Genomic DNA, 26,751 nt, shown 5'->3' on the forward strand with positions numbered 1-26,751 from the left:
TACATTCAACAGGAAACTACTACAAAAGTTCATTGTAGAAATAAAGTTGCAAAAATTTTTTAAATGCTTGTATTAAGAGAATGGCAAATTATCTATCAGTAAAAATTTGTTATTCGATTAAAGGTCATCCAAATGAAGTATAAATCAAGAAATTAATCTTATAAATATTATGGATAGAGATCTTAAAAGCCTGAAGAAAGAAGTATATATCCATGAGCTAGTTGATCAGTAGTAACTTCTAGAATCCATTTTCAGCAAGTGGGTAAAATGTTTCCTTAATAGTACCAGGAGCTCAAGGATACCCAAGCATTAAACATATCACTCTTAGCCAAAGTTAAGTTTTATTTTTATTTAGGATTACTAGCTGACACTTAAATGTATATATTCAATATCTGAACTAGAAGCCATTCTACAAAATTTACTAACTTTTAGAATCAACTACTCTTATGTTTTGCTACATTAAGTCCAGTTGAATCCGACCATTCAAAAAATCCTGCCATATTTTCGGGTAGGTGAATGTAATAAATGAAAGTATAATCTCAGATCATAGCTTATCATGTATGACTTAGTCTATACAGATGTAATGCCTTTGCAATGAATATTCTTATAGCTATTATGTGCTGTAGAATTTTCTGGAGCAGAGGCCCCATCCAGTTACAACAGGTTAATTCTGAGCAATTGGTAGCTCTCCCCCTAGCAACTTTCAGTAGCTGTTTTGAAACGAAACCAAAACCAAACCTAAACAGGTGGTAGATTCTCTGCCAGGGGAGAATGAAAAGTTGAATTGTTGGTTTATTTTTGTCATTAAACATCAATAAGTAAATTTTTTCCCCAAAATTCCCTTTTGTAAAAAAAGAACACAGTAGAGAACTGAGAAGGGAAAACAAGGGAATGAGTGGTGGTAAACATATGATACCTATCTCCTCCTACTGTTTTGATAAATAGGCTGGGATATGGCTATCATCTCCAGCTCCTGGAAACTTGGCAAAGAAATTTAATCAGTGTGTTCATTAATCCAAGAACTATCCTGGATTAATGAAATTTTACCTGTCAGGTGTTTTTAAAAGCTGGTTGGGACACTGTCACTAAAATCAGTGTTTTTGTGTTAAAATCAGTAGGATTTTCGAGAAAAATGTGCCAAAAAATTAAGCAAGACTCAACTCAAAATCCTAATACTACTGCAGTACAACAAATGATCATCTAAGAAGTATAAACGTTTATTGTAGAAATAAAGTTGCAAAAAATCTTGTTTTGATAATGGTTTAACAGTATGCCTATAATTATTATGATCTAAAATTGTCTACTTCTAAAATATTATATAAAAGTTAAATAACAAGTGCATATCCTTAATACATGACTTTTTCACCTGGTATGTGAACCTCCCTCCCCACTCTTCTAGTTATAAAAGTTTTTTTAAATATTCAAAGGGTAAGGCATTTGTACAGAAGTCAATAATAGCATTAATTTAAATGACTGGTTTTTTATCATTTTAAATAAACAGCTTAATAGTTAATAGAAGACAGTCGATATGTATAAACTTTTTTAAAAAGGGATAAAAATAACTAGTATAAGTAGTTGTCTGTTAGAAGAAAGTCAAAAGGGCTCTAGGGTAAAAGGGAGTCATTTTCACTGTTACCTTTTTGTGCTACTTGAAAAATGACTGTTATTGCCTTCCTTCTAAGGTAAAAACCAAAAATAATTTTTAAAGACATTCTTAAAAATGTTTTTAATCATAAGTACTAGTTAATAGTCTGTCAGAACAGTAAGGCCAAACAGCAAATTTCAGAAATCCTGAAATGATTAGATTTATTCCTGCACTCAAGCTGGTTACTAATTTTCAACTTGCAAAACTAATGTACTATAGCTAGTTTCTTAAACTGGATGTAACACAGGTTTTATCCTTTCTTTTAAGTTGTAATATGTATTTAACTGTGGAGTATGTTTTGCATATCATTGATCTTTCCAACTCAAATTATACTAGTTTTCAATTTCTTTCCCCAATTTTTATATACTTGCAATGTCAAAAAAGCCAAGGATAATGTCAAAGATTTGTACCTTCCTTCTTTAAAAATGATCTAGAAACAACTACCTTATCCTCCTTAGACCTACAGCCTGCTTGCTGTGTTCTATAAACAGTGGTCCACAGACCAGTGTTCTCATGAGAATCTAATGCCAGATGATCTGAGGTGGAACCAAGGTGGTGATGCTAGCGTTGGGGAGCTACTGCAAATAGAGATGAAGCTTTGCTCCCTCACCCACCACTCACCTCGGACGGGTACCATGGCCTGGGCATTGGGGACCTCTGCTATAAATATAAAAATGTTTAAAGGGAGCACTGACATAAATAAAGTTTATGGAAAGATCGTGTTAACACTTGGCTATGGCTAAGACAGGAAAGCAAAATGTATTTGAAATTTGACAGAATTTTTATTTTATAATAACCTAGCACTATTTGATAAAATGACCTGGCAGTTGAAAATGGGTGACACTGGAGTAACTGTTAAATAAATTATGGAATAATGTGTTCATAGTTAGCAACACATAGCAGAAGACTTTGGAATGGAGCACTGAAATTCTGACATGGTACTTGTATCTGCAAGTTGCTAGGTTACTACCAAAATGTACACGGATTGAAATAAACGACATTAAAAATTTATGTAGATAGGAGATTCATGTTTATTTCTCCCATGTCATATATTATAGGCCTGCTTGCACACCAAAACCAGGTCCTTTGGGTGGTTCAGTCAAAGAGGTAAGACCCCCAGCTGGCTCACAGGAGAAGCGTCCACTTCTGAAAAGAAAAGCAAGTAACATTAATATGACTATTAATGATTACTATTTATAAATTTTTACTTAAAGAAATTATAATTACTTCACAACAGCCTAGTTAAATAACTATTCCCCCACCCAAGAAACAGCATAGATTATTTAATCCAAATATTTCAACTTCTGCAAGATTTTCTTCCAAAGTTAAACATGAAAACTGACATACCAAATATCAAAACACCATAAATATGAAAAATATAAAAATAACACTAATACTAGTTCCCATTTCTTGAATAGTGTACATACATTATTAGCTCATTTGATCTCAACAATGCCATGAGACAAGTGATACTGGCCTTATTTTACAGATATAGAAACCAAGGCTTGGGGGATTCAGCAACTGTCCAAGGATCAGAGCTTAACTGTAGCAAAATAATCCATTCCAGAGGACATTTTTAAAAAATCATGTTTTAATAAGCTATAACACTACATTTATTCTTTTTATATTTGAATTTTATTGAGATCTACTGTCACAGAAAGGAATACACACTGATACACTATATTTGGAAATAAACAAACTAGATTCCTTGAGGACTATGAAGATTTGGGAGGCTGTCCCTTAGATGAAGCAAAGACAAAATCTATTTGTGGTTATGTTTTTAAAGTCTATATTAGTATTTTCTAAAAACAAGTTCTAGTCCAGAGTTGCTACCATCACCATAAAGAAAAGAAAACAAGAAGAGGTCCTTATGTAGGAATCCAAGAAGAGAAGCAGCAGAGGTCGAAGAACCTGTCTTTTGTTTCACCCCCACACATACTTTCCCAGGTAATCTCTCAACCTCTGCCCAACTCAGCACCTACTCTTAGTTCACCCCTCCTATTCCCTGGTTTTGTTAATTTACCTTGTTCCTGCCACAGACTTTAGCTGAATAATTTGTTCAATTTACATCTCTTTAGTCCCTCTGGCTTTGCCCTTCACATTCTGTCATCAATCTTATAAATCTGCTTTTAAAGCCCTAGGAAGTCATTTTTTGTTGAGAGGACAGGAAAGTGATACCACAAAAGTTATAAGATCTTTTAAGCATTACATTACATAATGTAATTATTGTAATGTAACTGAGTATTTAACAAAGAATGCCTACAAAGTCAGAAATTAATATATTTGTATTATAGGTTTACTATGAAAACCAGATCAAAAAGCAGACACTGTGTGCTATCTGTCAGAGCCTAAAACTGCTGTAGAGTTGAAGAGGCAAAATTAACTAGTAATATAGGTATACTGCTATTCTTTGACTGCCAATGAAATAATGAAATTAATTTATTTTGGAGGATCTTTCTTCTCTTTTATTAAGTTCCCTCTTGTGGTTTAAGCTCAGCTACTCCCTTTACCAATGCAAAGCAGGGCCATTTTAAGATTATAAAAACCAAAGTTTCTAGAACAGGGAATGGGAGAATTAACCATGTACACTGACTGAGCTCTTTATAGGATTATCTAGTTGTATACAAGAAAGTTATTTTAAGAATAACATGGTCCAGTTTCCTAAAGTTTTTTCTATGAAATGACAGTCCCGTGACATACTTGAGGATGAAAAGAGGAGTTCCAGGGGTCCATTATGTCGACTTACAAACTTTCTCCTTCCCCCACTATTTACAAAATACACATCATTTTATAAAGGCTACAAAATCTTCCAGTAAATAAAGCCTATAAACTTTATTTACTTTACTCGTTATATAAACTTTCCCCTCATTTTATTTATAAACATGCATCAGAACACTAATAGAGAGGCAACGATCTAGCCCTATCTATTCACCTGATAGCCACAATTTACACTAGGGTATTCGCTTAATAAAAAACAAAAAATTATTTCCCTGATATGTTATGCTTAAAATATCATCTACTAATTACTGTTAGCTTCACAGTTCAAAAGTAAATCTGGCTTTTTAGCCGTTCCAATACTATTTGTACACTCATCATTATAAACTCATATGCATTCTAGAAAACTTGGCTTTTCTGTATAGTTCTTATGGCTTAAAAAAAAGTACATTTAAAGAAAAGCTACTTTATGTAACTTTAGTGCTTACCCTTTTAACATTACTCAGAGATTCTCACCACTGCCCTTACTTTTAATGTAAAAACTAAACATGATTTTATTGTCTAGTTATTCATCAGCAACCACTTACATATATATATTTTTATATATGCTTTGCAGCCTACCTATATATTTTTTACATCTCAGATGTTATCTGCACCCCACGGAATTCTGCAAAATTTAAGATATCTTTATAAAATGAAATATGACTTTAACTTTGATTTAAAATGTTTTAGCTATTCCAAACTGTAAAAATTCTATATATTAACTAGTAATTAGAAAATAACTTTAAAAGTTATTTTCAGTACTTTACCTGAAGAATCTCACCACACAAATGTTGATTAAACTCAAAGTAAAGAGTACTGTCGTATAATGTTTAATATTTTCTTTTCAGACATCATTTACCAAAAATTAAAAAGCAGTTCTGAAACACCTAGAAACATTCTTTTACTAATTTTGGCTAAGGTAGACCTCGTAGTGGTACTCAGAAATCAACTAGTTACTATTGAACCTGTTTAATTTCTCTCATTATTCAAAGAATCACAATGAGCACCTGTTTCAAATAGGTGAGTGAGCACTTCAGTATAAAACTACTAATAAAAAAGAACCAGTTTTGGTTAATTTAAAGAATAATTACAACTGTATTTTGAAAATTACTATCATCACAGTGTCTCTCTCATTATCCTATATATCCAAGAAATTAAGTTGGGGAAGGAGAGGGCAAGTTCTTGTTTCCATATGCTGGGAAGACATTCTGGAATTACCATGTCTAAATACAATCTTTATATATAACATTGGTGGACCTTCTGCAATTATTGAAAAATAAGATTTATCTCTGCTTTTTAAATAAGAGTTGATAGGCAGTAAATAAAAATAGATTCAAAAACCAATAATTCTACTCTTTGGCTCAAACCTAGAATACTGGCAAATCTCAGTGAAGAACTATTTACAATTACTGATAACATTCCTATTATAATCAGATCTTGAAAGTTATAACTGTGGTACTTAGTTCCTGTTAATTATAATAGTGTTATAGTATCTCCTGTATTAAAAATAACAATAAACTCTAATTTCACCCTGGTTACCTCATGCACACTTATGGCTTTACCATCTATGACAACTGATGAATCCCAATCCATATTACCAGTCCTAATCTATTCCCTAAATTCCAGTCTCATATCTACCTTTTAGCATTCTATTGTGAGTCTGTCTAGTAGGCATCTCAAACTTAACATGTCCAAAATAAAGTGACTTTTCTTCCCCAAACTTGCTCTACTGCAAATTATCTAAATTTCAGTTAAAGGAACCACTGAGGTGATGCTCAGGCCAAAGAGCTAGAAATCACTCGTAATTCCTCTGTCCCATGATATCCACTAAATTTTAAACTATTCTCCACACAGCAATTAGGACAATAACTTTAACAAGATCACTCATATCATTCCTTACTAAAAGACTCCAACAGCTTTTTATTATATTTAGGATCCAACCTAAATTACTTACTTAGGCCCCTATCTATCCCTCTGAACCCTCTACCACTTTCCTCCTTATCACCTCACTGCAACCATACTATCATTCCGCTCTCCCCTCCCCTCCCGCCCCAGGGCCTTAATATATCTTCTTTTCCCTCCCTGGAATATTCTTCCGCCAGTTCTTTACATGGTTTCTTAGGTCATGGCTCAAATGTTATCACTTTGGAGAGGCCTCCCCTGACTAAATTTATTCTCTATTCCCTAAGCCTGCTTTATTTGTCTTTATAGCATTTATTACTCAGATATTACATTAGTTGTCTGTCTCCATCACTAGAATACATTTGACAACTTTACCTTGTTCATAATTGTGCGCACAACATAAAATAGTGACTGCACACGGCACATACCCAAAAACGTTTGTGAAATAAATAAATGGCAAGGGACTGCAATAGAGTAGACAAAGCAACTATCTTTCTATTTGTATGGCAGGAGATTAATGTTGGATTACTGTTGTGACTGATAGAAGGGAAGCAGAAGGTTCTAAATAGCAAACCTATGACTACTAATAAGAAAAGGGGACATCTAAAGAAACCAAGTAAATTTTATGAGGAAATCTGCACTTGAGACATTAAAACAAAGTACCCAAAAAGTGAAAGAAGTTATGGTTTTAAGTACAAATACAAGAGTAGCATAAACTTACTTAAAAATATCCTAAAAACAAGCTGAAGTTTGTGGAAATTATTATGGACTTTTTTAGGGGGAGGAGGGGGAAGGTGCTACATTTGAAGCACTAGTAAGTAAGGGATATAGGACCAGTGGCTAAGAAAGATATTGTAATGTTAAATGACAAAGGCTTCACTTCAGTAGGCTCCATAATGGAGAATGCTTCTTCACAATGGAAATGTTTTACCCCCCCAAAATGTAATTGTAGCCCAATAAAAGTGAAGAACTAGGAACAAAATACCAAATCTCTTCATGCAAATTCAATTTAGTGTTAAAAGAAGTTATACTTCTTAGAAAAGAAAGTAATAGTCAATAGAGGTCAGCTTGCCTTTACTAAACTTAAGTTGCCCTGAACTGACCTTGTTTTCTTAGTAGTCTGCCAGAACAATGAGTGAGTACTTCTAGAGTACAGACTCCAGAACCACTCATACCCTCTGATTTAGTAATTCAACTTCAGGGAATTGTTATTTATAACAAAAAGTAGGAAAACATATCTTAAAATGGGAATAAAGAGTACATCATAGTTCTCTTAATACATCAGAATACTATCTAGCAATGAAAATATAAGTTGAGAGAAATAAATTTTATGTTATAAGCAGAAAGAAGTACTTACAAAAGGATTACGACTATATAAAACCATGAAAACATTTGCTAATATTAAAAGAGAGTTTTGAGTAATGTGAACATTTAGATACGGAATAGGGGTTTGTTTAGCAGCAAAAGTTCAGGTTCATTACTGAAAGAAAAGTAACTAGTATAACACAACTGCAGGATGAGAGCCAACTGAATAAACAGTGTTTAAGCTGAAAAAGATCTAGGCATTCTAACTGACTATATGTGAAATTAATGGTGTAATATATCAGAAATGAAAGCTAATGTAATTAGGCTACGTCATTACAAGTATAATGTCTAGAAGAAAGGAGACAGCCCCACATGCACTGCACTGCTCAGCACATATCTCAAATACTGTGATTCGTTTAAGTACCGCATTAGGAAAGTCATTGGCCAACTAGAAAACTTACAGAGGAGGGAGACTAAAACTTTTAAACGGTGGAATGGATTTCTATTTGTAGTAAATTTTCCTTCTTTATAAGTAGATAACAGATGATTATCTGATAGCATCTTAGAGGGGAAAGAAATTTCTTGCTTTAGATGACAGGTTGGTTGGTTCCTGACAAGTTCTGTGAACTTGGGGTATAAAGTTTTAAAGACTGAGTTTATGTGAAAAATTAATTTAGGTTAAACCATTAAAATTGCTTATATAGAAATAAAAGCATACCTTGGCCCAGGTTTTGGAATTTTGCCAGCTTTGAGCTCATCAATAATTTCTTCAATATCCTTAGGTGTGAGATCCTCCTGCGAAAAAAATCTTAAAATAGTCCTATTAAAATTTCTACTACTGAAATCTGTGTAAATTCCTAATATCACTTAGTTTATTATTTGTCCCTCTCAATTTACAAGTTAGTTACCAAGGTGGCAGCAACTGAATAATTCCTATATAAAGTATATACTGCTACTATGTTACCTGAAGAGGTAACACAGAATAGTGCTTTGAAGCGAAACAGTTTCGCATTTGAGTACTGGTTCTAACCCTTACTAGCTAGTAATCTTAGATAAATTACTTAGCCTCCCTAAGTTTGTTTCTTCATTTGTAAACCTGCTTCAGAGTGGTTTTCAGGATTAAATTAAAAAATACATAAAATAAAACAGTGCCTTGGCAATGCCCCACAAATGCTATGTCCTTAAAAAAACACTAATGTGGCAAGAAGTAATTAGCTCGAGCAGGTACAGTAACTTAAAAGTAGATGCCTAATATCTATCCCTAACTAATACTCCAGCAGTATTTTCTTTCTTTTCCAGGTAAAATGAACCTTGTTTCAAAATTCACTTAATTTTCAAAGGGAAAGGTAAAAAAAAACCTTTTTGACACATTTATTTTAATGATCTTGACCCACAAAGCTCCATTTCAACCAGAACAGCTTTATATTTTATACACTGTGGACCTGTGTACAATTTCTACCTCAAGAAGGGGTGTTATTTAAAATAACAAATACAATTAAAACACAAACACATACACTTGTATACAAAGCTACTGCAACTTAAGTTTAATCAAAAGACAATCAAAACAGAATGGGCACAATTAAACTAAGAAAAAAACGCCTAGACTACATTAGATCCCCTTCTCCCCCTCCAAAACTGTTGTGTTTAACAAAATGTTTCGAAGGACTTTAGTACTATGCTAGAGAAATCAAGATTCAATACTGTATCTCCAGTACCTAGCCACATAAAAGCCTTTAAATATTTGTTGAGGAATTAGACATTTGTGAAATAAAAAGCTGCTTTCGAACTTTTTAGGGTTTAGAGGTGCTCAGCACTTCATAGCTTTGAGAAATCTTTAAACTCATCTGACCTGACAATATTATTCCTCCTCCAACTATTTATTATGAGAATTTGAAAACTCTACATGAATACCCATATTCCTACCACCTAGATTCAACAATTTTTAATTTGCTGTATTTACATGATGTACAGACATGTTTTTTTTTGCCTATACCATTTTAAGCAAGCTGCAGCCATCATGACACTTCACCCCTAATACTTTAGCAGACATCTCTTAAGAAAATTTTCTTAAGTAACACAATGTCATTATCACACCTAATTAATAACAATTCCTTAATAAAATGTCAACTACATAGTCAAACCTATCTAACCATCCTCAAAATGTGATAGCACTCTTTCCCATGATGGCAGGTGAAAGAGCTGAGAAGCCAGACACTAAGAAGAGGCCTGAAGCCAGAAGGCTGATGCCGGTGGCAAGGTAAAGAAGGGTCACCTCAAGGCCAAAACACCTAAGAAGGGGAAACTGCACTGCAGACGAAACCCTGTCCTAGTCAGAGGAAACGGCAGATATTCCCAATTGGCTATGTATTCTGGAGAAAGGCCATGTACAAGAGGAAGTATTCAGCAGCTAAATCCAGGATTGAAAAGAAAACCAAGGTTCTTGCTACTGTCACAAAACCAGTGGGTGGCTAAAAAAATGGTGGCATCTGAGTGGTTAAACTTCGTAAAATGCCTCAATCTCATCCTACTGAAGATGTGCCTCAAGAGCTGTTGAGCCATGGCAAAAAAACCTTTAGTCAGCATTCGAGAAAAACTTTGGGCTAGCATCACCCGTGGGACCATTCCCATCATCCTCACTGGGCATCACAGAGGCAAGAGGTTTTCCTTACGCAGTTGAGCAGTGGCTTGCTACCTTGTGACTAGACTCTGTCTCTCAATCAAGTTCCTCTATGTAGAACACGCCAGAAATTTGACATCGCCACCTCCACCAAAATTGACATCAGTGGTGTGAAAATCCCGAAACATCTCACTGACACTTACTTCAAGAAGAAGCTGCACAATCACAGACACCAGGAGGGTGAGATTTTCAACACAGAGAAAGAGAAATACAAGATTATGGAGAAGTGAAAGGTTGATCAGAAAGCCATGGACTTGCAAATTCTGCCCAAAATCAAAGTTGTTCTTCAGCTCCAGGGCTACTTCCATTGTGTTTGCTCTCACAAATGGGGTTTATCCTCACAAACTGGTGTTCTAAATTTATTACGAAAAACCTAATTAAATGCTTGATCTGTTCCAAAAAAATAGCTGTTTTTTCTCTAAGCAAGATCCAATCTAAGTTTGTGACTCTTTCATTTTATCTACTCGTCAGTTGAGATCCACAAAAGTTAAACTACCTTGCCAAATATCATACCATTATTAACTAAATGTTTATTTTTTTAAATTTTATTATTTTTTATTATTTAGCTCTTTGATAAATCTATAGGTCAGTATTATTTAGACTTACAATGCTTCATACAAAGCCCTAATTCCTGTTTAAATCGAGATCTTCATTAATATGAGTAAATTGCAGAAATGTGGGAAAGGGGAACACGGTTGCCACATTCTTAGACTTTTTAAACTATGGGAAATAGATGAGGTAATAAATTTAAATCACTGATCATTAAAATGAAAAAAATCACTTTAGGGAAGGAAATGCCCTAGAAACCTAACTAGCCAAGGAAATCAAATTTCACCTTCATTAAAAAAAATTATAGCTGTTTCAAGCATTATGGCAGAATAGCTGTCCTTACCCTTGTAAAAACTATAAATGCTGGGTAAAATAAAAAACAAACAAAAATTTTAAATTTCATCAATACACTGACAAAAAAGAAATACCTAGAGGCCAAAAACTCCAAAAAACGCAGGTTTGGAACACCAAGTCAACTTGGCTTCAGGGTCTCACAGCCTAAAGGGGCAAGGGACAAAGCCTCAGACCATGAGAGACATGAAGTTAAGACCTCAAAAAGCTATATCCTCAATATAGAGGTAACTATAAATTAAACTGTCCTTTAAAAAACTGCTAGCCTGGAATCTTACACATTGGGAGATGATGGGAGGGTGTAGAAAGAACTTTCTTTTGGGGCAGTAGCATTTCTGGGAGCAAGACTGGTAAAGCAAATCTCTTCTTACAGAATCCACCTTTAATAGAGGCCTCAAAGAATTTCCATAAACAAATTTCTAAGAAATATGAGCTAATGAGATATTGTGAATGAAAACTATTATATAATTACGGTAGTAGGTAATTAAAAAAAAAAAAAAAAAGATGAGAAAACTCCAGACACTTGGATATTAAGAACACTTCTAAAAAACAAAGGTCAAAATGCATATTTAAAAATATTTAGAACTAAATGATGAAAATATTCTTATCAAAACTTGTGAGATCTGGCTAAAACAGTATTTAGGGAGAGGTATGATACCATCTCTGTAAAATGTTTAGAACAAGCAATACAGTATTACATATTAGCATGGCTGGACATATATATTTAAAAATTTTAAAAATAGGTACAGGAAGAATACATATTTTTTATGATAGTGATAACCTCTGGGAATGAATGGAAAGGAACAGAATTTTGGGTGGAGATGGCAATGGTTGACCTGCATCAGTAGCTTATTCCTACAAATAATAATGATGATAAAAATAATTTACTGACATGTGGAAAATGTTATTATCTGTGTTAAGTTTTGGTGGTTATTTTATGTATTTATATGTAAATTACTAAATTTTTCATAATTTAAGTTTTAAAAATGTATCATCTCTTGGAGTTAAATGAAAAAATGTTTAAAAATAATAATTAAAAAAAAATCTTCTGGTGAACAATAATGTGGAAGCTAAAACTGACATTTGTATGAAAAGTTTTCTATTCTTTGATTGTTAATAAATTTTGGAAACCAGGGGAAAAAAAATCTGGATATTAATGCCAACAATTTCTTCTAAATAAATAATAGAAACCAACACCCAAAGGATGGAAAACCAACTATTTTAAATATGACATCATACAACTTTAATTTACATTAAGTGAAATACTCACGTAGTAGCTGTCATTTATTTGAACCATTGGTGCATTTACACAGGCCCCTAAACATTCCACTTCTATAAGAGTGAAAAGTTTGTCAGGTGTAGTCTCTCCAACCTTTATTCCTAAAAATATAAATGATCACTGTAAGGACCAGGTTTTATTTTAATAGCAATATGGTCTAAGAAGAAAAGAGAAAAAAGCCTAACAACATATTAGAGGTATGCAATATTTAAAAGTATTAAATTTCTTAAGCAATTCTATACAATTACACTAGAATATTCAGGGATTTCTTAAGTGTTCTTGTTCCTTTAAAAACAATTGAATTTCGGAAGACTCACCTCCAGTATTTGCTGTCATACAGCAGTGCATCAGACTATATAATTTTCATTTTGATTGTGAAAATGCTGGTAAAATTATACTATTAGATTGGCAAAGACTCAGAAAACTGCTAATGTCAAACATCGTTAAGACTGTGAGGAAAACAATTACTCTCATATCTTTAGGGAAGACATTTTGGCAAAATATACTAAAATCTGACTCAGCGATTCAACTTCCTATAAACAATCTCAGTATATAATAGAATGAGTATGCAAAGATGAGCATTCATGAAATACAGAATAACAAATTATAACAGAAAAATGAGGCAGACATGTTATGCTATAGCCAAAATAAAGTGCAAAAAGCAAAATGATGTATTACATTTAAGTATTTAATAATGAAAATAAGTCAATACAAAACCTAAAACTAATTAATATACTCAATTATTATCAGAATTTGCACCTTGAAGGCAGGGAGGTGGAATTCTGAACAACCTTCCACTTTTTCCCTTCTATAGATTTTAATAATCCCAACTATATTTACAAAATGCAAGTACTGTATTTTCGGTAACAACAACAACAAAAAAACCTTTTACTTCACTTGATATGTATGGTTATAAATGCAGCAATGGCAATTTTGTGCAAAAAAATGCCTTTTTAATTTTGTAAATGCTACTGTAATAACACCCCTTCCTGAAGCACTCTTACTATTCTCTTATTTGTCCCAAGGCTAGTTTGGAAGAACACAAGGCCAATATAGTCACTTAAAAAAAAAAAAAATCACAATAAGTTAAACAATTTTCTAAACAAGGAAAACTTTAAAACTCCTAGAAGCTTTTCAAACATACTCGATGACTAGAAAAGGTGGAAATTCAGCTTTGAGGCTGACAACTAAGGAAGAATACAAAATAAGAATAAAGGTAGACAAAGAGTAATACAAAAATTTACTCATGAAGTACAAACCCAATATGATGACAAGAGTTGGAAAATTGAAGTAGAAATAGATCTACTCTAGAAAGACAATTCCAATTTTCATAAAAGTTATCCATATAATGTGTCCCATACCAAGCTTTTTCTGAATGGCTTCCAGTATGCTGTCAGAGTTTCGAAGCATGCAAGGTGTAGTAGTGCAGACCTGAATGTGATACTTTCCAACCGGCTTTCGATTATACATTGTATAAAAAGTTGCTACTTCATATACTCTCATTGGAGGTACTTGTAAAACTTCTGCAACCTAAAAATATTAGGAAATTTTTTAATAACATAATTGCAATGCTTACTGAGCATTAGGTATGTTGTAAAAAGCATACTCATTATTGCTTCAATTTGGTAAAATGAGAAAAGTTCTTCGAAGTAGAAAATATACTAATATTTGATATTTGCAGTAAGTCCTTCAATTATTATTTTTAATTAAAATTATTGGGTTGATATTGGTTAATAAAATCAAGTATGTTTCAAGGGTACAATTCAATAATGTCATATTTATATTGCATTGTCTGCTCACCGCCCAGTTAAATTTCCTTCTATCACCAAAAGTCCTTTGATTTTTGTAGACACCTTATACTTAAACCACACAGAGGCGAGAAGCTAATGGTTACCCTACTCCTTGTCTCTATAAAAGGACCTTTTTCTCTAAATCTTTAAGTCTTTCACTATTAAGAATTTCTACTTTGATCATTTCAACTATTATAATTAGTAACTTAAAATTTCTAATTGGCAAAAATTTGGTGGCCAAACCCCAATAAATTAAGCAATTACATTTTTCAACCTTTCACCATTTTTCAAATAAGCTTTGACGTTACTGGTGATGTATAGTGTGTGCAAATGGTTATGACAAAAAATGGTTGAGAATCAAAGCTTACCTACTAGCCCTACTAGCCCTTATTGGCTTACACACACACACCTCCAGAACAATCCAAATATTAATTACTATTTCCCACTGCAATATTCTTTACAAAAGCTGGATCTTATAGAGACTAGTACTTTCCAACCTTTCACATCAAGGTATTTATAGAAAATATTTGTTTTGACATACGAGGGGTTTGGGGAGGTCAGGACCAAGAAATTTACTACTTGAGTACAACTTTCTTGGTCAGGGCAAGTCTGTGGGAAAATAAGGATTTTTAGCTGTTTGCTAGGGCTGGTCCATGTATAGTCTACCATGACTATAATCCTGGCTACAACTTTCTAGGTGATCTAATATCATTAATCTATCGGGTTTTAAGATTTGTCATTCTTAAAAATATATATATGTTTTGACATGAAAGAAGAGCTCACTAAATGGCATTTCAGATGACAATTATATTGAACTTCCTCATATCAGGGATTCTAAAGAAAATATATTCTCAAAAGACATCTAATAACAGCTGACATGTGAAAGATTAATTAAGTGACACTAAACCAGGCACATACCTCTGAATCTGGGGAGCTCTATCAAAATACACATGCTGGATCCCTACCACTGAAATAACTGAATAATCTGGAGAAACCCTCATGTTTAATTTGAAAAAAAAAAAACTCCTCTCAGGCTGCTGCTGTGCACCTCCCTACACCTCAATGATGGTTAAGAAACTAATGTGTGAGCTTCTGGATTTTGTTTTTGTTGTAAGGTTGAGCTTTTCCTTAGGGAAGGAGAGAAACAATAACCTTAAGTCTCAAATATAAAGTAGAAAGAATCTTAATTGTATTCTCTACATGCTACTTTCTTTCTCACACACATACACATCCAATTCAAAATAGAACAGGACAATATTTTTGAAATGTTCCACATTAATTTCTCGTTTATTTTATTTCGCTCTGCTCAAATTGCTACTCAGCAAGACTTTCAACAAGTCTATCATTATTAAAAGCTAATTCTTGCAAAAAAAAGTACCTATGATTAAAAACATACCTAAATCATTATCCAGAAAGTTGGCTATTATAAAAAACGATGTTTTTTTTCTTTGAGGGGAAAAAGGTCCACAAGAGTATTAGAGTACTATACAAAGCAAGTAAGTGATCAATAAATCAAACCTAAAATTTGCATTTGGGATTCTATCAGATAAATGGGGGATATTCTTATTCCCCGAGAAAGATGATAATGGTCTAGCTTAACAGTTAAACCAAACCAAATTTAGAAAAGTGAAAAGAATAAAGTATAGCAAAAAATCTTTGCACGTAGAAAAATGCATTGAATTAGAAATGGTTCCCAGCTCTTATCACGTAGAAAAAGCATAATGTAGCAGCTGGAAGAGATCTGTCTAGTTCAAAATCTGCACTGCAGATGAGAAAGTACATCCAGATCTCTTAGCTCTAAGTCAAATAAATTTTCCATCATATTACATTGGCTTATTAGTTGTGTGATTCTCATAAGACTCAAATAATATCTGGTTTTATATCATACTTTATAAATTATACACTGTAATATACCACACAAATGAAGTTATATTAACAGAATATGAATAAACTTGATATTTGGATTAGTGTCAAAAACACAATCAGAAAAAAATGAATCATAAATATGTATGAATAGACTAACTTCACTTAAATGGGTCACCATAGCATTTCTGTAGGTTGTTAATTCCAAGGTGCCATAATCAAGTGTTGTATACCATAATATAAATTTTTGTTAGCCTGTAGCCAAAGCTGCAAAATATTATAAAGAGTCGCATTAGCTATGAGATCTTTTTTACTGTAATTCTTTAAATAGCACATTAATTTTCAGAATACCTTAACAGCAAATTATACATATTTGGGATCTTTTATCTTTATTATGGCCATTTCTCTCAAAAAGGGTGAAGGGGGGAGAAAAATCTCTGTCTTATTAAGGAAATCAACAAAACACAAATATAATTTGAGAAAACATATAAGTGATTAAAGGGCTTCAAACTTTTATATTCTAACATATAATGACTGTCGGAGGAATTTCTACATAAAGAAGTTACCATACACAATCTCCTCTTTTTGAACTAAAGCAAAAACGAATTCAGTACCTTGTTCATAGCAGAAATAGGCAGCCATCCATTCTGTCTTTGGGCTAAATCCAGGACTGGAAGCACAGCTGCTGCTTTATGCCCTTCTGGATAGTTTTTTACAATTGCCTCTATCCTCTGCACCAAAGACAAAGCACCTGTTTTTATACATCCAGTACTAAATATTCTGTACCTTAATTATAATGTTAATTTAGTCTACATATAAACTACATACCTTATAGTTTTCTGGTGTGAAATCAAATGGGGTATCTGGGTTATTATCAGGTGTATCTCTGTGCTACACAAAAGGAAAATATGTTTTCCAAAATTATCAAAATTCTTTCAAAATTATGAAAAACTTTGTACATTACTATATTATTACTGATTATTTAATCTCTTCACTTTATTTTCAACGTGATATATAGCAATCCCTGCATCAAAAAGAATGGCTAAATTAATACACATTTGATGAGTATAATTACCCAAGTAATGTTAGCAGAATTCAAAATTTCAAAAGTTTTAGAAGTCATCATTAATGGTTAAAAGAAGTAGCTTAAGGATCAAAAAACACAGAGTTATTCAACTTGTTTAGAGGGTAGGGTCTTCTAATTACCAAAACATTACCAATTATTGGAAGCTTTATGAAATTAAGTCACAATTTTGAGTGTGAATATAGTTGCATTTTTCTAAGAGAGTGTATCAAATTGTCAAAGGGACTCACTACTTTAGGGAGGGTATAAAAGCATTGTCTCTTCCCCATGAAACAGAAACTAAGCAACAGCTAGTTTTCCATAACAGAAACTAGCCAACAGCAAGCTTTATTTTTTTCTCCATAAAAGAGCAGGCCCTATTTAAAAACTGACAAGAAATGGCATGTCAACAGGAAATCAAATGAGTCACACCGAGATTAACACTTACACCGATTAATGTTCTGTATGTATGGTGAACACAGAACTGAATCCCTTAATATATTAACTTGAAGTTCTTTTTCAAGGACATAAAAAAGGGAAAAAAATGGAAACTTTGGACAATGATCTCAAATATGTGGCAAATCTGATGTTTTTAGACAAACATGATAAAATAAAAAGCAGGAATCTACTTATGAAAGGCATGAATAACTCACTAAGATTCAGCCTGGAAATAGCTCAGTTTACAAAACTATACCACTAACACTAAATCATATAAGTCTACTAAATTGCCTTTAGTCATCAGATTAATCCCTGAACACTGTACCTTGTCAGAGAAAGGGGATACATTATCTTATCCTTTCTGAACTGTGCATTTAAGCTGAGGGGTTCATTGACCTCTACCTGTATTTAAGTCCTGGAAATCGAGAATACAAAGGCCAACTACCAATGTATTCACTTTATTACTAAAATCCATGTATTTCGAAATAGTGCCATTTTGAGATTTCGCAACTTGCAGCCTCAGAATCTTCAGTAAGCCAACATGACTGATTTTTGAGAACCCAAAATGTAAACTCAGGTTAGTGCTTACAATAATTTCACCAAATAATAATCTAAATTCTTATTTCCACAGTTGCGTTGGTAACAATTTAAACCGGAACCTCATATCTTTTGAAAGGTAATTAATTCAATTAGCTATTTTTAAATTTCCACAATGGCCAAAGATATACCAGACACTAGTACTTAAGATATTTTGGATTATTATAACAGATTTACCCAAATTTCCAAGTTTTTTCATTCTGAAGAAACCTAATTACTTACCACAAATAAAGCTCCTCCAGCTCCATTTTGCACTGCTGTCTTATGTAAATTCCTTATATGTCTTCCCTAAAATTTTAAGAAAATTTAGTAAATCACAAGCCTTAAGACATTTTCCACGTAAAAATACTTTAAGATCCATTACTAAAAACAGAATCAACTTACATAAAAGATCTTAAGAAATACTGTCTACTACCCTACACTCTGCCCATTCTATTTCAGGAGATGTATAAAAAAATAGTGACCCAAAGATAAGGTTATTAATTTGCCTACAGATAAGAAACAGTGGAGGAACCAGGACCATAGCCCAGATCAATTGAATTGTGTATCTGTCCTATTATACTCTGCTGGCATACATCTGAAGAGTTAATGCACCTTTCACTTTAGTCCAAATCAAGTTGGATGCCCGCTTTCATTTAGTGTGGACCTAAAACAAACATGTTTCATTCTGTACAAATGAGTCATATAATCTGCACAAATGAGTCAACTGTATCCTCCTTTTTAATTCTTTACTTAGTTTAGAAACTCCAGCCATAAAAGTAGTTTCAGAAAGCTGCTTATGATCCTTTGCAGAATGACCACACTCAATTGTTGTTGAAGAAATTTATTTGATTACTCTCTCCAACACAATGCATTTCCTTTCTTTTCTCTTTGCCCTGTTGCTCTTCCCTCATTCCTACCTTATCGGTCTCCCATTGCAAAAGCAATTCAACTACTGTTCAGACAAAAATTCTGTGACTTCTAAGTTCTATTAACTACAGATAGTAGAACACTGGATTAAAACAAGCATGGAACTGGCAGAGTTGGACCATTCAAAGGCAGCAAACATGATAGAGAAGGAAGTAAAGGCAGTGATGTAACACAATCACATTTTTTCCCCTTGGTTCAAATAATATTTCAGTTAAAGAAATACGTTACATAGAACATTTCCTTTAATAAGAAAAAACCCAGGTACAGAATGTATGACACAGGTTTAAAATATGGGAGAGATAAATATCAGTTTCAGGATAATGGTAGAGGGGAGAATTCGATCTGCTAGTGGTACACAAGGGAGTTTCAAGTGTGTTGGTTTTGTTTCTTAGGCAGCAAGTGGATACACGGTGATTATATTTTTTTGTGCCTGAAATATGTTTTTTTTTTTTAAATAAAGAATGTAATACATATCAAGGATAGAATTTATGTTCTTATAATTTTATTCAATTTCTCCCAAATCGCTTTGGGGTTAATCTGTGAATTAAATATAAAGTTATGCCTATCTCCCTGATCTGCCTCTCTAGAACCTGGACTGAGACAAATATAAAACTAAGGTCCTAATTCTCAAATAGTACTATAAGAACAATATCAGCAATAAAGTTTTAAAAAATTAACAAACTAAAATTTAGAAGATAGTACCTGCAACCACTTTACCTGAAAAAATGTGTGTGTGTATATATTAAATCAAAGAGTAATTTGTACTGAGTAACATGAGTATTTACTGGCATTTTTATCTACTCTCTCACGAAGTGGATGTTCTCAGGGCTCAGTTCTGTCCTAAGTTCTTAATAGATTTTTTGCCTCAAAGAGCTTATCAGTTCTCCCCTATTAACTCTTATGTTGATGACTCTTGAATCTTATAAACATTTGATGACAAAAAGTTCAGTTTAGAGAGATCATAAACACATATAAATCAATAAGAAAAATGAGTTAATATGAACAAAATGACAATTCGAATAGTTAATAAACTTACTGGTAACTAAAAACATGCAATTACAAATGAGAACATTTATAGCTATCAAATTAGCAGAGGAGGTTTTTTTTTTAAAGATAACATTCCATTCTGTTAGTGTATGGTGGGCACGCTTATACATTAGATAAAAATTGACACAAACTTTTTGAAAAGCAAATGTATAGACAAGACTAAATTAAGTTTCCATCTTTTAGCCTAAATTCTACTTTAGAATTCTTTCACCCTAAAGAACAGTATAAAATGAGAATAATGGTTTATATATGTTTTCTGCAATGTTCGTTATAACAAAATACAAGCAACCAAAAAACTCAATGTAAGTTTTAAATAAATATTAATAATTCCAATAAAAATCATATTATGTAGCTAACAAAAATCATATTTCCTAAATATAATGACACAGAAAGAAGTATGTGTGTCACAACCATAACTGGAAAATATCAGGGTTAAACAAAAAAGTATAAACTACAATCCTAATTATATTCAGTATAGACACAAAAAGATTGGAAGGTCATAACAATTAAAAGGGCACATCTTCGTTATTTATGATATTAATAAGATTATAAGCACCTCTTATTTTATATTTTGGTTTTTCTATCTTCCTTTACTTTCCAGGTTTCCTATTTAGCATGGATTAACTGACACACTGGAAAAAAAAAAAACGTATTTAAAACAAAACATTCATCAGGTACAAAACAAAATTTAGTACTGTTAATCTTATTTCTTCTTTCAATTTCCCTTTATAGTAAACAACACCAATCTCTAAATTAAAATAGCTCCAGTTTGGGGTTAAAATTTGAACTCCTCATTATTCCAGGATCTGCCACATACTGCTATTTAAAAAAAAAAAAAAAAAAGATAATTTTGAAAATTGGTCTTTAGGCCTATGTAGCTACATACTGGAAAATTTATTTTGAAGCACTATCTGGGTGACCTGTAATTCTGGGTATGCACATGAGTTTACACACACACACACACACACACACACATTCTATCCAAAATAGAGTGTTTTAAAGTCCAAATCCTTGAAGACATACTACTAATTGAGAACAGTCAGGAAAAAGTGGTTAAGTTATAGGAAAATACACCGGAGCTTTGGATTAATTCTTTTTTAAGATCTGTGTTTAGATTAATACTCTGCCACTTACTAAAACATGTGATCTTACACAAGTCAATTAACTTCAGCCTCAATTTGTACCTGCAAAACAGATATTTACTTACTGAAGTGTTTTGAGGTTCAAATAATGACGTTTCTCTGAAACTACTATATAACCTGTTATAGCATTATCTCATCTGCTTATCTGACATGGGGATAAAACACTTAAGAACTGAAAAATGGAAGATTTAAACAACTGCACTTTAAGAACTAAATACAACTTTTTTAAAACAGTAAGTGCAATTCTTCTCTTCTTACAAAAACCTAAATATACATCTGGATAGCATTTGAGAGCCTTAATTTTAATGTCTGAAGTCCACTTCAAGAATAGGACTCAGATAATTTGCTTATAAAATAAAAGCAGTAAGCAAATTAATGACTGTAAACTAACTGATAAATATGAGCCCTCATTTTTTTTCATCTAGTATGAACGGTTACTCATTCATAGCAAGTTAACGTGTGGCCATTTTCAAAGCTGCTCTGTTTTTGGATATTTTTAAGAACTTCACCTATTTTACATTCATTATAATATATATGTCAGACATTTTCAATAAAGAAATAAGATATCGAATTTAAATTAACATCTTTACACTACATAATGGGCCATTTGAATTCAATTTCACTTCAGAATAAAAAGGGATTCCAGGAGCAATAGGTCTTAAAACCAGAAAAAAATAATTTAATTAGGCGGTATTGATTCAAAAAGTAAAATAAGTTTTACCTTTTTAGATGAGAACCTAAGTTTCTACATTAGACTCTGAAATGTCTATGTACTTCAATGAATTCCAACTGAATTCAGTGAACTCCAATAGAAAATCCAAGTAATTTTTTTTTTTTTTAATAAACAAGAACATAAACTAAGAATTTATAGTGGCTTCCACTTTTAGCTCATTCTTTTTTCAGAGTGTTTCAAAGGGAACACAGATTTACAACAGGCAAATAGTGGCAATGTTTTCTTTGGATTCAGGTAATGAGTGTTTTTGTGTTATTTCAACATACCCTTTTTTCACTGACTCCTCAAAAATCTATGGTTAGTTATTATTTCCATTTTACTTTTAAAGAAACTTAAACTCAGAAACAGTAACCTGCCCTATACCACATAATTAGTGGCAGAGATGGATTCTGAGTCCAAGCCTTCTGAATCTAAGCTTTCTGCTCTTTCTACTAGGCTATCATCATTTGCAATTGCAATACCAATAGCTCAAAATGACCAACATTAAAGCTTTATATTCTTCCACCCAAGAATAGGATCTTTTTTCTTATTTTTTTTTAGCTTTCTTCTGTTGCCCAACATTAATAGTATCCAACTCTGCTCACCCTTCAGCTCCACCAGACACTCGCACTATAAAAGGCTACGTACATCCAGCCATGGGAATTTAATAAAGGACAAAGAAGCTGTAAAACACAACTGGCAGAATCAGTAACATAATTGTTCAGAAAGACAAGACTAGTCTACAGTCATGCCACCCTGAACATGCTCGATCCCGTCTGATCTCGGAAGTTAAGCAGGATTGGGCCTGGTTAGTACTTGGCTAGGAGACCACCTAGGAAGATTGGGCGCTGTCGGTGGAAAAAAAAAAAAAAAGACAGGACTAAGGTAGGCAACTGAAAAAGTAGTCTATTCCTTTATTAGCAACCAATTCAGGCAAGGAACAGACCTTTTAGACCACCCTGAACATTTACAGCCTAAATCCACAATAACATGTACACCTGCAGAGGGGCCACAACTCACCCATGTGGAACATCTTCTGGTAAGAAATGCTGGCTGCCTATATATTTTTTCTCCACTGTTCACCAATACTACTTGCTTACGACCGATGGCCTTCCCCAATGCCAGCTTGAGCAAAGGCCATTTCTTACAGCTGTCTAGAGCCAAGATATGCAGAGAAAACTAAAAGCTCTTCCAAAAGTCTTTGTTCATGATACAGTGAGTAGTTAACATTTTAAAAAATTCTTGAGAAAAAAGTTGTTCAACAAATTTTAGTTTAATAAAACAGACAGGCTAGTAGTAACTTTGAAATTTATTTCAAAGATAATGATAAATACAAATGCCTACTCTGCCTCAGATACTGTGCTACAAAATTCACAAATACTGTAACTCATTTACTCCGCACTGTAACCCTACTGTATACCATTTACAGATGGGGAAACTAAGGTTCAAAGAAGAAAGAAAAAAAAATCCCCTAGATGATACAGCTAAATAAATGAAAAGTTAAATACAAGTTTCCCTGACTTGTGTATATGCCTTAACCATTAAAATTAGGCTTAGTAGTATTTCCAAATCTACATAGCAGGGCTTCTACAAATGTCCTCCAAATAAAGTTTCATCAATAGTTTAACTAAAGATATTGATTTGGATTAAAGAAATATAAGTGATTTTTCCAGCACTATGAGAGAATTAACAGGTAGAATTTGGCCAAATTTCGTATTATAGGAAAGCTACATGAACACCCAGGTATTAAAGGAGTATTATAGATTAAGATAACCATATTAACAGCAACAATATTAACAATTACTTTCAGCAATCTTCACCAAATTAAAGGAAGCCACTCTTTAGGTATCTAAAATCTCATATGGATACGAACAACACTCAACTATCCGAAGGACAGAAATACTTCACAGAAATAAACCGTCCAAACATCACTTTAGTCAGCAGACCTAGCTTCAGTATCATCTCCATCAATTACCATAACCTTGGGCAAGTTGCTCTGCATCTAGGTTTGCTCATCTATACAGTAATAGCAGTACCTATCTTAAACTGTTAAAGATGAAATGTGACAGTATCATTATAAATATTCATGTTAACCAGTATTATTATTGGAGCTTTAACTAAACAGTAATACTTTAGTTTTCAATTATCTTTTCTTCTTGTGCCCCTAAAATGCTACTGAAGGAAATAAAAAAGCAATCAATGGGCCTCAATAATCTCAGAAACAGATGACTCTAAATAATTAAGTTGATTGTAAACATTCATTTCTCAAAAGTTTAAATGATTTTAATAACTTTTAGCCTAAAGCATTAACTGGTCAAACTTAAACAAAACTTATTTAAATTTAAAAATCAAACACAAATACTGTATACATTTTAATTGCTTTATTTTTTAGTCCTATGGACTAATACTCAGTAAGCATGTTTGTTTAAAATTTAATAAACCTATCACCACAAGGAGTCCAAGTATCTGTATTTTCAAAACACACTATGTGATATTTTTAATCAAATTTCGGAATTGTTACTGTGTGGTATGTGATATCTATTTCCTAGCTCAGTTAATGGATTTTATGAATAATCTTCAAAATGCTAATGACACTAAGAACAAGAAATGGTAGGTGGTGTTTTCCCACTCAGGATCTTTGGAAGTACTGAGGAATATTAAGGAATATTTAGTCAGTAAAAATAAGGAAATTCCTTTTCTAAACCTCAAAATGTTAGACATGTACTACATATCACTATAAACGTAACTACCTAACAGAGCATAACATTTGTATTCTTCAAACTGTAATCTTTTTTTGTGGTACCACCATGATATCCCCTTAGGATCAAAACTGCATTCTTTTGATTCCAGAGTATTTTCTTTAAACATTAACTATTATTTTGTAATTAACAGATATTTTTACTCATTCTCTTTTCTTTGTAATTCATTTTTCACTTCTTCTTTTTGAACCTTCCCCTTCTCAATTAGCCAAAGTCTTGTAAGTCTAACCTCATTCATGAGCAGAAACACTCACTGGATTTTAGCTACTATTTTCAGGACATATTCTACCTTCATTATGCTATTCTTGTGTGCATTACTCCATGTGCATTATAAACTGGTTAAGATAAGGACAAAATCATGTTCTGCTACTGGCTCTAAATATTTTAATGTCCTTATTTTATAATCAGTACATTAAACTGGTGTTAGTAATGACTTTTTTGGATTGCAAATCATGGCCCAGAACCTTAATTTATAGTTTTTCAAAAATTTCCCCAAGATGCATACTTTTACTACCTGATAAAATTAAATTTGTAAACCATCATAGCTACCTAATTCTGAAGCTTAATCCCAAACAATTGCTTCTCTACCTAAAGAATTCATAGATTTGTCTTGTATGTCTACAAGTAGATAGGTTTAAACCATTCGCCTCTGAAATGATCAAATAAGTCTGCCTACTACACCACTCCACAAGGGAACCTATTAACACTTCTTAATGCAGATAAATGACATTATTATATTTTATGTCAATTTGCTATTCATGACTTTTTAAAAATTATGATCATGAAAAACATCCAAGTACCCTTTTCTCCCAGTCTAAATTTAGTCAGTCACCAAGTACTACCCATTATACCTAAAACAACTTCTAAATTTTTTCTTGCTACTTCACATTTCCTGTGACTTTCCCCACTTCAAACTCTTATTTCTCTAAGATTACTGCAACAACTTTTCAATCTCACCCTTCTCCATATCTCCAGAGAGTTTGATGGGCAGAGGCAGAGGAGTTGGTGGTGAGAATAAATCTAATTATGCTATTCACCTATTTAAAATCAGTCATTGTCTACAGAATAAAATCTAAACCCTGTGGTATTACATACCAAGGCCTTTGTGACCTTTTCCAGTCTCATCTTTCACATAAGGTTTTCCTTGCTCATCTTGCCATGCTTTCACTTGTCACTGTCCTTGTACATGTAGCTACCTATGCTTATGTCACCCTATACATCCCTCTCAACCATCATGACCAAGGTTAACCTCCTCTTCTTCCCCATCTAAAGCCCTTGAACTGCCATCTCTTTTCCCCAAGCGAAGTGAAATCACTTTATAGTAACTATTAAATTTAAATCTTCACCACACATACCAATTCCCCTCAGTAAACCTGAGCAACTTCAGAAAGGTAGGTTACACACACACACACACACACACACACACACACACACACACGAGGACTTGCAAACCAACCTAGCTTAGGCTCATACTACATAATTTTGGGCATATCTGCCTGGGCATCTTCAGCTATGTCACCTATAAGATGGGATAACACACAGCAAAATATCCCACACATAAAGCAGCTTTCCCTCTTACCCAACAAGGCAAAGCAAAAGGTGTTTAAACCTGGTTAAGCCTTTAATGTTTGTTGAAATGAAAGAAATTTCCCACAATGTTGTAATTTTATAACATGCTTCCTGAGTCAAAAAATGGTGAGTTAAGGTTTCCCAATGAAAAACCAGACCAACATGGTCAATGAACCTATAATTTATTATCCAAAGTACTGTCTTGGTATTAAACAGTGCCCCCCAAAAAGGGAAGTTCACCTATTTATATCTTTGAAATGGAGATTGAGTTCACATCTTCAATATAAAGATCTGAAAAGTGGCCTACTGATTCTCACTGAATAAATTTAAATGTCTGCTTTCTCTTTCCCTTAAACTGTTTAAGGCTATGGCAGGCAGAGTAACTAAGGTTCAAAGA

The 26,751-nt window shown here is 33.0% G+C and overlaps 1 protein-coding gene and 2 pseudogenes across 2 annotated transcripts in view; 2 read left to right on the forward strand and 1 right to left on the reverse strand.

The window, feature by feature from the left end:
- Positions 1–2,407: 2,407 nt before the first annotated feature.
- The window catches only part of NDUFV2 (NADH:ubiquinone oxidoreductase core subunit V2), a 28,724-nt gene continuing 4,380 nt past the window's right edge, over positions 2,408–26,751 (reverse strand). Inside the window, exons 2-8 of one of the 2 annotated variants that reach the window (XM_016120907.2) lie at positions 18,439–18,504; positions 16,947–17,009; positions 16,733–16,849; positions 13,827–13,995; positions 12,457–12,566; positions 8,328–8,404; positions 2,408–2,791 (exon numbers count right to left, since the gene is read on the reverse strand). In XM_016120907.2, the coding sequence (XP_015976393.1) occupies positions 2,698–2,791; positions 8,328–8,404; positions 12,457–12,566; positions 13,827–13,995; positions 16,733–16,849; positions 16,947–17,009; positions 18,439–18,504 (696 nt within the window). In that variant the 3' untranslated portion in view covers positions 2,408–2,697. The remainder of the gene's footprint in view (positions 2,792–8,327; positions 8,405–12,456; positions 12,567–13,826; positions 13,996–16,732; positions 16,850–16,946; positions 17,010–18,438; positions 18,505–26,751) is intronic. The other variant, XM_016120909.2, reaches the window with a different exon arrangement.
- On the forward strand, positions 9,793–10,643 carry LOC107498173 (annotated as a pseudogene).
- On the forward strand, positions 22,765–22,883 carry LOC118610364 (annotated as a pseudogene).

This window comes from Rousettus aegyptiacus, unplaced genomic scaffold (assembly GCF_014176215.1).
Source record: "Rousettus aegyptiacus isolate mRouAeg1 unplaced genomic scaffold, mRouAeg1.p scaffold_m13_p_12, whole genome shotgun sequence".
NCBI lineage: Eukaryota > Metazoa > Chordata > Mammalia > Chiroptera > Pteropodidae > Rousettus > Rousettus aegyptiacus.